The sequence below is a fragment of the Diplotaxodon limnothrissa genome, linkage group LG4, assembly GCF_057381915.1.
Source record: "Diplotaxodon limnothrissa isolate DT_005_m linkage group LG4, D_limnothrissa_male_GT1.1, whole genome shotgun sequence".
In the NCBI taxonomy this organism is placed as follows: domain Eukaryota; kingdom Metazoa; phylum Chordata; class Actinopteri; order Cichliformes; family Cichlidae; genus Diplotaxodon; species Diplotaxodon limnothrissa.
The window spans coordinates 17,743,929-17,755,084 of record NC_140599.1 but is presented as its reverse complement, the minus strand read 5'-3'; the positions used below and the strand labels follow the sequence as shown (position 1 = coordinate 17,755,084).

Below are 11,156 nucleotides of genomic sequence, written 5' to 3'. Positions count from 1 at the left end.
CCTGGCTGTTTCTGGCCCCCAAGCCATATAACGACACCCCTGGTATAAGGATTTAAAATGTCAGCTTGACTGCTCCTTCAAGCTCAGTAGATTTAGCTGAAGATAAAAGTGATAATAATGTTATAAAGAGCTATTTTTGTTTTGCTAACTGATAATGGTGTGCAGGAATTCTAAATGTCACATGTGACCTCTGACCTCATTTTTACTTTTCACGTCTGCCTTTCTTTCAAGTTGAGCCAAAATGAGTTACAAGTATCACTAACCATTTTTAAGTATCACCACTCAAATGTTTGATCACATATATAAAAAGGGTTTTGAACAGAGAAAAACTTCTTAAATTATGTTTAAAACGAACAAAGTAAACTAAATGCATGTGTACAAAATATAATTTTAAAAGTGAATACTGCTCAGAGAGTGAGTCGCCTCAGTGCAGGTTCGTGCTATTTCTTCATCCTTTTGTATCCTGAATGCAAATCACCATCAGAGCGTGTGCAGCGCTTGTATTTTTGCAAAGGCGTCTGTTATTTCCTGTTACTGCTCGCAGCACCGTTGGCCCGATGGTGTCAGTCTCTCAGTTTGAGCTGTCTGGGACAGGCGTAGTAGTTGTCCTGAAGCTGTCGGATGTTTGGGTTAGCGTACACGGGGAAGTTGACTTCCTCCAGGTGCGAGGGGGCCTCGTGGTTATTCTGGGGGCCTCTGGGGCTCTGGTGCTGCTGCTTCCTGCCCATTTCCTCATAGATCGGAGCATGAGGTTGTGGTTTGCGATGAGACCTTAACTTCACCTACAACACATGTTTGGGGTTTTTTTTAGATTGTGATAGAACAAAAAGTTTCAGCTTTTGTTTTTGTAGCTTGGATGTGTCGTCTTGATTTAAAAAAATAAAATAAAAAATCCCTCGTGGGTTTTCAGTCTGAAAATATCAAAATACTCCAGTAATCTCTCCTTTAACGCTCACTCCACCAGTACCTGATCACAGACCTTATAAATAAAGTTTGTTACTTAAAAAGGCAAATGATACTAATTACATTAGAAACTGTTCTGTCCTTGGGTTTTGCACCTTGGCTATTTTGTGCAAAACTGATGGTATTAATAATAACGCAGCAGGAAATGAAGCGTACAGTCATTTGAGGTTGTCTGGGTTGTTGAACACAGATCCTGCTGTGGTTCACCTCTAACTTGGGCTCCTGTCTGCTAATACCTTTTGCACATTTTGAGTAACGATGCTGCAGTCACACATCACACTTTATCAGAAGATTCCCTCAAAAAAAAACAGATGACTGTCAGACCAGGATCATAGCCGACACATTAATCGATAATTAGCCTCGTGTAACTCACTCGTGCAGCTGTAGCCGTTATTTTGATGGAGTTATGCAACCAAACTATCAGAGCTCAGTTAAAGCTGCATCTCTGAGGTAACTACTCACACATTTCTGGATGGCCAGCCAGGTGAGGGTCAGCAGAAGAAGCCCTGCTGCTGTGAAGATGGTCCAGAGTAGAGGGGCGTAACCAGGAGAGCAGTGGCACGGCCTCCCTGCAGCACAAACAACAGTTAAATCTCAACAAGCTTGAATCCTGCACTGTGAGGTGGTGTAACCACATACCTGCCACCTCAACCAGCACGAAGGTCTTCTGAGCGCAGAGGATCATCTGATCAGAGTTGTTAGTGTCTCTGTAGCTCAGATCCCACATGTACAGCCCTGTGTCGCTCAGCTCTAAGCGAGAAATGGTCACGTTGACCTTCATGGAGCTCAGGTCTCCACGGAGCACCAGGCGAGCTCTGTGATCCGTGGCGACCGTGACCTCACCGGCCTCAGTCACGGACACCAGGGTTGTCTGGCTCTGGACACCGCGGTGGTACAGGTGGAGGCCCGTCAGGCCTCCGTGGGCCTGCCAAGGGGAGCAGGAGATCACCACAGCCTGACCCTCCGTCAGACGTTTTAAGATCACCTCTGCGTTGGCTGAAGGAGGGAATGATAGACGTTAACTCCACACGGAAATATGTCTCAACATCCCTGAGGATTAACCCTTCTGTCTATCACATGTCCAAACAGCTGGAGAAGGAGCCATCAGATTTTCCACTTTCTTTACATCTCGTTGTGGAGGTTGATTTGTTTCCCCCATCATGAGATCAAATGTTCCTTTTATTCATTACCAAGGTTTATGATTTCAAACCTTCTCTCACAAACTTTTAGTTTAAGTCTACACACACACACACATTATTATTAATATGATTCAAATGTCCGTATTTCTTACCTTCGAACAGCTGAAAGAAAATAAGAATCCAGGCCGGCCTCGCCTTCATTGTCCGTTCAGTTACAGAAGCTCTGAGATCCACCGCAGCTCAGTCATAATGTGTCTTTCCTCTTTGTTTCACACTCTTGTGAGTCTCTGTGGACAGCCTCACCCTATTTATTGTTCTTCACCTCGAAGCAGGAAGACGACTTCAAAGCGAGAGCAGCTGTTAAAATCCTCCCCTTGGTCTCCGAGCTCCACGCTGAGATTTTCTGACTTGTAAAGGTTGTCACGTGCTGGGTGCACACCCCTCTGAGTAAAAAACTACAGTGAAAATGAATCCTCAACATCCTCAAGAAGTTTTTTTTTTTTTTAATTAGTCAAGTAAAAACAAATATAGAGTTCTAACATGTGAATCTTCTGACTGCCTCCAACAGTCAGGTTACAACATTATCAACTAAACACAGATTAAATAAGAAAACTAGTTTGTTTCTGTGTGACTGTGTGAAGTTCCTGCAGTCAGGAGGCCATGCTTGGTGGAGCAGAGTGTGGGAGGTGGTTTTATAGCTTCCTTAACACAGAAAGATCTAACATACGTAAAACAATACAGAACATAAATCTGTGAACGTTACTTACATACTCACAGGAAAATTATCTTCTGGCTTCTCCCTTCAGGGGTCACCTCAGCAGCCCTCTGCATGTCCCCCTTCACTACATAAGATAAGATAAGATAACCTTTATTAGTCCCACACGTGGGAAATTTGTTTCATTCTGAGGTCTTCCTTTTTTCCTCCTTCCTGGCAGCTTCATCTTCAACATCCAGCTGTCCCTTCTCTGCACATGCCCAAACTATTTCAGCCTCACCTCTCTAACTTTGTCTCCAAACCTGAGTTGTCCGTGTGATGTACTCATTCCTAATCCTGTCCATTATCATCACTCCCAATTAAAATCTTAACATCTTCAGCTCAGCCTCCTGTCTTTTTGTCAGTACTACTGTCTCAAAACTGTACATAATAGCAGGTCTCACTACCATCTTGTAAACCTTCCCTTTCAGTCTTGCTGCCACCCTTCTGTAACAAAATCATCCCTGACACTCGTCTCCAAGAGTTCCTTTTCATTCTCTTTACCCACACACAGAAAAATAACTTAAAACATCATGTACATGGAAATATATATGATGTGATTCATTTAATGAATTTGTTCAGTAAGTTTTTTTTCAGTAAGGGCCATTCATTAGAAAGCCTCAGAAATAAAATATCACCTAAAAGTGTATGTAAATGAAACTAAAGCAAAGAAAGACAAAATAGGAATTATGTTCTATAGGACCCACACACAGCACCAGAGAACTACCTTATACATAAACAAAGAATAAAATGTAAATAATAAATCATTAGTAAAAAAGAAATATGATGCATTTTATTTGAATGCATCATATTTCTCATCTCTGGGTGTAACAGTTGACCTGTATTATATTATTCACTATCAGCTCTGCCTTTGTTAACAATGAAGGTTACTGTGCTACTGGGCCACGTGCGTAAATGCGCTCATCTCTTTTGCTTTCGGGTTTTTTTGTTTTGTTTTGTCTCTTTGTTGCACATTGCAATTTTCACACATGAACATCTAACAAACATTTCCTCAATCTCTAACATCGTTACTAAATCAGTACAGTGAAATCTGCGCACTGCTCAGATAAAGACAGCGCAAATCAGCTGATTTCTGCCCCGTTTCATGACGATCTGAGCCAGGGGCGATTTTAGCCCATTTTTGGGCTGAAGCACCCCCAAAGATTTCTTACTTTTTTGACAATATTTGCTGTTTTTGTGACACATTACTAAAAATATAAAAAGCATACAGTACGTAACATTTCAACAACAAAAGTATAGCTACCCCCCCCCCCAAAAAAATGGTTTGTTCCAGCTCGTCTCTCCCCTACTGTGAGACGCAGCGGAGCGGAGGTGTAAGTGCCTGGCTGAAAACAGGACATGTTAGCTGCATTTAACCTGCAGTTACTCTTTATATAGTTGGGTAGGAGTCAGACCATGTTTCTTTTTAGCTGAAAACCATTACACCAGGTAACCTGCAGTGTTGAAAACGTGTTTTCCGACGATGTTTGCTACCCTACAATCCGTCCTACTCTGTAGTAAAATCAGCGACATTTGACCGTCCTGTTGCTCCCATTGAATTTTATATAGCATATTTAAAATGTAAAACTTAAAATTGTCCGTAGCCTGGTGTTGTTACCACTGTCCTGTTTGAAATGGATACTAACTAGCTAACTGACTGAATGCCCATTAACATTATAACTCCTGGTGTGTGTGTGTGTGTGTGTGTGTGTGTACAGAGAGACAGCCAGGTTCATAATGGATATAAGGAAGTTTTTTTCAAAAAAAGGAGCAACATTCATTTTGGTTGAAAGTACACTGAAAGAGGACTTTTTGTTAGCGATCTTAATAGTATTTTTTTCATATTAATTTAATTTTTTCATCTAATTGAATACAATCTATTTGTGTATGATTGTCAGTCCAAAGAGGGAGAGAGGAAAGAGGGGAACATGAGAAAGTACAAGGTCAGGAAGAGCCAGGTAAGAAAACAGACAGGGAACAGTGACAGGCACAACAGAAACTGTTTAAACTGACAAAGAAAAAAAAATTTACTCACACAATCAGGAAGTTGTGTTCTCCCTATATTAAAGCTGCTATACAGAATCTGCTAAACAAACTGGGTTGAAACATTTTGACCCTCTTTAACAACATTCCAACATAACATTATCATTGATTTGGGAGATTAAAATTAATGATATATTTTTATGTGGTTCAGCCACAACTCTACTAAAACCTCAGCTAGTAATAGGTAGGCCAACTTTTGGACCGTCCAGTCGTCTGTATGACTGCCGCAGTACGTACATCACATTTGCGCACTATCAGAAAGTGCCAAACAGCCCTGGTGGAGTGAGGAGCTGTAAAGAGAAGCAGATGCTCTGTTTATATTCTAAAAATGTTTTAAGCTTGTTTCAAAGATTCTGTACTACAGCTTTAAATGTTTTCCAATAGCACACATACACTTATCAGTGTTTCTCAAACTTTTTACAGTGTGTACCACCTGAGAAAATGTCAAGCTCTCCCAAGTACCACTATGAAAGCATGAAACTCATAAATCTTACAACACAAAATTAGTATTATTAAATTAGTCAAATTAGTGTCTGCAGTAAAGATTTTTTCATACATTGTATACATTCTACCACAGGCAAAGTTGCCTCCATTTTTATTTTTTTTTATTAATATTTTGTAATAATTTATTCTGTTTTGGGAGTATTTTTGTATGTATCTGTATTATATTATACATACTCATTAAAAGTGAATCTCTGTCCAAAAATGCACTCAGTTTACTTTTTACTCACTATGAGCATCATTCATTATTCTCCCCCAGTAATTAAGGTTAGGATGTGTATTTTTTTCTATTCCAATCCATTCATCTTTTGCAGCATTTAAATAAACTTTATCAGATTTGATGGTTTTGTTACAGACTTTTCAAAATTTGGGGATTAAATTGTGTTAAAATGTACAGTAACAAAAACAGTGATGTTGTGTTTTGTGACGAGGATCCAGGCACAGAGAGACTTGATGAATTTAAGAATCTTATGATTTAATAAAGAAATTTGCAGACTTGCACAAAGATGGTAAAATTATGATGACTGATAACAGAGACGAAGACAACAGATGACGAGGACAGGGAGGAACAGGGGTTTAAATGCACCAAGGAGACAGTCATAGAGAACTTGGGACAACTGGAGACATTTAAGGATGCAGGGACTGACAGAGACAGGGAAGACGTGTAAAGTTTATTTTGCCTGGCTGGGCAGCTCTCTGGGTGCTCAGCACCCCCAAAGCTCTGATCCTAGAATCGCACCTGATCTGAGCAGTGTCGTCGTTGAGCATCAGTGAGTGGGCGTCAGCTCTAAACACTCATCGTGAACACTGAAGAAGAGTTTCACGACAGAGCCATGTGGGCACCTCGCTCACAGCTTTGAGCCACTCATCCAATGTGCCAGTTACGCGCTCGTTCGCTCCCTCTCAGTACAAGTAAATTAACACTCACATAGAAGCAACTACTACAACCACGAGGTACACAAAGCACCCTTTTTCGGTGTTAGATCTTTGTACAGTTCCAACAGTTTCTCACAGACTGCTCTCGTTAACACGATCTGCATAAAGTACGTAGTTATATCTTTTCCCAAATCCATATGAAGCCTCCTACCCGTCTTTCCTACCCACTTTTCCTTCTGTGAAGAAAGGGAGTTTAGGAAAGGAGGCAAGAGAAACCCCGAGACTGCGTGGATGCAGGTAGAAGCTCATTAGTGTTTGAGTGGACTCAGGTGTGCGGGGTACGCTGACGAGGCTGATTGGTTGAAGCTTAAAACGCTCCTCGTGTCAGCCTAGAGCGCTGTCTCGTGGGTCAGACAGGAGCGCTCGCGGTCCGAAGCTGGTTGCCTCGTTTTGTTTTCTTTATGGAGCCTTTACATTTTTGGGTTGACCTCCTCGTTGGGCTCTTCCTGTCGGGACTCTGCGTTCAGTCATCTTTAGTTTTCCCGCCGCCACCGCTTCATGCTTTCTTCCAGAGGGCTCCGCGTTCGTGGAGCCACAGCCACACTCACAGCGCGCACCAGGAGCAAAAAGAACGGGAGCACGTGAACACCGTTGGCGTGATCTGCCACCCGGACTCTCTGGAGGTCGTGATCAAGGCAGACATGTTTGCTATTGGAGCTCCTGTTAACAGCGACGACCTCCGCCTTGGAGTGGAGGGCAGCGACGACTGCAGAGCCGCAGCGGCCTCTGAGGATGAGTACAGGATCCACGCTGGCCTCGCGGACTGCGGCACCAAACACATGGTAACTAATCTGTGCTGCAGCTTATACACGTATTAAATCTTACATCGTCTACTTATAAACACACCTGCTCTCCACAGATGACTGAAGGATGTCTAGTCTACACAAACCTCCTCATTTACGCTCCTGTGGCCTCTCCTCATGGCGTAATCCGAATGGAGGAGGCTGTGATTCCAATTGAGTGCCATTATGAAAGGTCTGTATTCCCATTTATTTTTAATAAAGTACACCTTCAAAGATTATCAATATATTCTTCACTCTTTTAAAAATGTGCTTTGTATTTTAGGAAGTACAGTTTGTCCAGCTCTCCACTCCAGCCTGCCTGGATCCCCTTCACATCTAGGCAGACCACAGAGGAACGCTTGGAGTTTGACCTGAAGCTGATGACAGGTGAGTTGACTTCCATCACTGACTTCTTGGCCTTGATTTTATGCTCACCGCTCTGCTCTCTGTGCAGACGACTGGCAGCACGAGCGTGGGGTTAATGTGTTTTACCTCGGCGAGCCCATCAGCATCGAGGCCTCAGTCAGAGTTGGACATCACGCGGGACTCCGGGTGTTCATGAACAGCTGTGTGGCCACTCTTCACCCAGACGTGAACACTCAACCCAGATACAGTTTTATTGAAAATGGGTAAGCACACAAAGGCCTGGATTTGGACTACGTTAGAGTGGATTTTAAGCCTGAGCGGGAGTTGCAAAGTAATGAGGGGCTAAAGTGATGAGCCATTTAGGGAGTGTAACTGTTGATGATGAAGATGGTGTAAAGGCTGGCTAGAATGGTTTGAGTTATGCAGACTTGAGGTTAAAGTTTCTACAGTCAATGCAAGTTAAGTGTAGTTTATCTGACTCTCACATTACCCTAAAATCTTGTTTAGGTGCTTGGTTGATTCAAGGCTTCCAGGGTCGAGGGCCTTCTTCCTACCCAGGGCACAAGACGAAAAGCTCCACTTGGTGATCGATGCCTTTAGGTTCCACAATGCCGACAACGGGGAGGTGAGAATGTATTGTGGCAGTAAGTCGTACTCTTGCAGATGTGCTTTCTTTATCTTCCTGACAAATTCTCTTGTTAGGTCTACATCACATGCCATCTGACTGCTGTCCCAGTGAATGATGCAGAATCCACAAATAAAGCATGCACCTTCATAAACGAAAGGTGTGTCTGAAAGTGTGTCCAACAGATGATTGAAAGTCAATGCATGTGGGACTGACTAAAACGTGCCAATGATTCTCTTCAGATGGCGGTCAGCTGATGGGAACGACTACCTCTGTGGGCAGTGTCAAAGCCAGAATGAAGTCGTCCAGCCCCGCAGTAAGCCCATCAGCCAAGGGAGATTTGGTCCCCGTGGGTTTGGGAAACCAGTGGAACCTGAACCACTGAGGACTAATCAGGGTAGAGTTTCCAGTCTGTCCATTGTAGCTGCTGTTTAGTTTTGTGCATGCTGGTCACCACTAGATGTCAGCATTAACCCAGTTTTGTGCTCGAAAGTCTGATGGTGTCCTATTTTCTTTTGGGAAGTGTGGGAACATGAAGCTAAACTAGGACCAGTGAAGGTCCTGCACTCACAGAAGAGCAGGCCTCTACCTGTGGAGAAGCTGCCTGTGGGTCTCAATAAAATCGGCGGGCCTGCTGTGTATGGAAGCCAGTGGAGAAGTGGAATACATAAACTTGGTAACCAGAAGGGCAACAGTAATTACTCATTTTTAGTCTGGTTTTGTTATAAGTGAAACTTCTTAAAATAATAGATTTGGAGAAAGGACTGCTTCCTGACTTGTCTGCACCAGACTTTGATGAGACTGATGGCAAAAGTGAAATGGCTGGAAAAGGTAAACTAAGGTCTTGTCAAGTCTTTTAAAATTTGAACAGTGATAATGTGGGGTTCTCTTTCCTCCAATTACAGGTGGGGAAGAAGATGCTCCAGAGTTTAAAGTGAACCTTGAAGAATCCTCTCTGGACAACAGCACCACTGCAGCTCCCCATGTCAACACCACCTCAGAGTTTGAAGTGGAGGAGACCATGCTGTCTAATGCAACTGCTATAGAGTCTGACCCTAAGAAATAAACTTAGCTATACATTGTACTCTGATCTGACTAATCTGTTCTGTCACAGTTACACAATCTTGCAAATGGACTGCAACAAGGCACATTTCTTTGGAAACACGGGGTCACTGGTCAAGATGAGACTTTTGGAAGGAGATCATGATGTAGAGTAGCAGGCAACATGGAGAAACCTTAGATTATGGGAGACTGCTGCACTTAACATGTTGCTGGTTCTAACTCCTATAGCTGTGGGAAGAACTGACGAGTGCACTTGCATTTTGATACTGGACTTGTCTTTTAACATGAGGTTGCGAGATGGTGCTGGTCTGTCTCGAATGAGGGTTGTATATGGAAGGAGATCCAGTTTTGAGTGACTTGCAGCTCATCAATAACACCAACAATGCACAGGTGGATGGCAGGATTATATTAAATATGGAGCTGTCAGGCAGGAGGAAGAAAACACAAGTTCCGGGATTTAGTGAAGGACAGAGCAAAATGGCAGCACTAACATGAGATTTTTAGTGATGATTGGAAACAATACTTATGTATTATATACTGCTGGGGGGGAAGAGATCAAGGAACATTTTTTTAAAAAATTTAGATCAGATTTGAAATATTCGAGCTGAATCTGAAATGTGCTGTTTGTCCATCAATAAAATGACTCGTCAGCAGACATAATCAACCCTTTGAGGGCCAGCATCAAAGTCAAGGCAATACATAAAACATCGATCTGTAGAATAATCAAACTGCTTCATGCAGTGCCAACGTCTAATAGTACAAAATGGGTGAATTAAGACATGATTCAGTTTAATCTGCAGTAACTGAGCTGGTCTCCTGAGACATGCTGTCTGTCATGCCTGATTCCAGCACTGGAGGAAACTAGATTGCTCACTGTGGTAGAGGAATTTCATTTAGGAACTTATTTCTCTACTTACAAGACAATCAGTTGGGGTGTTGGGTGGACAACTGTGAATGTGTCATCATGGCCACAATTTCTGCTGCTCCCAATAATCTCTATATGAACATTTTGGTGGCTGATCAAAGTTGCATGAGTGACATCAGTTCACTGTGAAAACAAAACATAAGTTCAGAACCCTTGGCATTAATGTCATCGCCCTCTTTTCTTTTCGTTATTTTGTTATTGTTTTTATCGTTAACTCGGTTTTCCTGGGTCTTTTTACGTATGTTATGAATAAATCTTCTTTTTTTCGGTACCGGTGTTAGTTTTATTTTGTTGTATTTATCCGCGACACCTTAAACGCCGGTCCGTGAAAATATTGTCGGGCACAAACCGGTCCGTGGCGCGAAAAAGGTTGGAGACCGCTGCCTTAGAGGGAACATTGACAGGAGCGTTTAAACCTTTAATAGCTTCAAAATCTTTCCCACTTAAGTCCGTCCTTGATATGAAAGCATATTGGCGATAACAGCTCCTTCAGCCTGTCTGGCTCTTTTCATTATGTTTATATTATAACCTACATATATCTGAGAATAAGGATGACCTCTGCTGTAGTTCCTGTTTCCTGCCGCTATAAAAGATAACATTTAACTCATTATCTTGTTCAAAGAGGAGAGCATGCACTTCGGCATAGCCTCTTATTGGCTGACCTGAGACAGATGTTGATTCAGGGTTTTTATTCTGTAGGAAATAAACCATTTAAGTGACAAAAAATAATAATAATTTGATTTAGTAGCTCCATAAAATACAGCAAACATCTAGGCCTGCATTGTTGGCACCTCCCCTGGATTTTAAAATGTCTTGAATTGAGGTACAGATCACCAGACACCCCATCCTAGCTGGGCTTTATGTTTGACACCCCTGATCTACAGCGACTGTAAAGCTTTACAGCTTGGAGATGCTTCATGAGGAATGTTGTAAAGCTTATAGTTAGAAGAGGCTTAATCCTGTAACATTATGTTGACAGTTTCAGATGCCGTGCATTGTGACACCCTGAGGTCTGAGGACTTTGATGATTTTTTCCAGTAAGTTTGAAAAGAGCAAACAC

The 11,156-nt window shown here is 42.4% G+C and overlaps 2 protein-coding genes across 2 annotated transcripts; one reads left to right on the top strand and one right to left on the bottom strand.

The window, feature by feature from the left end:
* Positions 1-563: 563 nt before the first annotated feature.
* LOC146633581 (uncharacterized) lies at positions 564-2,303 on the bottom strand. The gene is made up of 4 exons (XM_085352358.1): positions 2,255-2,303; positions 1,603-1,959; positions 1,426-1,532; positions 564-782 (listed from the first exon to the last, which is right to left on the bottom strand). The coding sequence occupies exons 1-4, from the start codon at positions 2,301-2,303 to the stop codon at positions 564-566; spliced, it is 732 nt and encodes a 243-aa protein (XP_085208484.1).
* A 4,434-nt stretch (positions 2,304-6,737) lies between these two features.
* LOC146633580 (zona pellucida sperm-binding protein 3-like) lies at positions 6,738-9,175 on the top strand. Its single transcript, XM_085352357.1, has 10 exons — positions 6,738-7,118; positions 7,196-7,311; positions 7,402-7,505; positions 7,573-7,747; positions 7,992-8,109; positions 8,187-8,269; positions 8,352-8,506; positions 8,633-8,785; positions 8,860-8,940; positions 9,015-9,175. The coding sequence occupies exons 1-10, from the start codon at positions 6,738-6,740 to the stop codon at positions 9,173-9,175; spliced, it is 1,527 nt and encodes a 508-aa protein (XP_085208483.1).
* Positions 9,176-11,156: the final 1,981 nt, after the last annotated feature.

Coding starts and splice junctions, on each gene's coding strand:
- LOC146633581 (XM_085352358.1), bottom strand. CDS start 2,303: ATGAAGGCGAGGCCGGCCTGGATTCTTATTTTCTTTCAGCTGTTCGAA. Junction 1,960..2,254: donor TTTCTTTCAGCTGTTCGAAG/GTAAGAAATACG, acceptor TCCCTCCTTCAG/CCAACGCAGAGGTGATCTTA. Junction 783..1,425: donor GGCTGGCCATCCAGAAATGT/GTGAGTAGTTAC, acceptor CATGTGTTGTAG/GTGAAGTTAAGGTCTCATCG.
- LOC146633580 (XM_085352357.1), top strand. CDS start 6,738: ATGGAGCCTTTACATTTTTGGGTTGACCTCCTCGTTGGGCTCTTCCTG. Junction 7,119..7,195: donor ACTGCGGCACCAAACACATG/GTAACTAATCTG, acceptor TGCTCTCCACAG/ATGACTGAAGGATGTCTAGT. Junction 7,748..7,991: donor TACAGTTTTATTGAAAATGG/GTAAGCACACAA, acceptor AATCTTGTTTAG/GTGCTTGGTTGATTCAAGGC.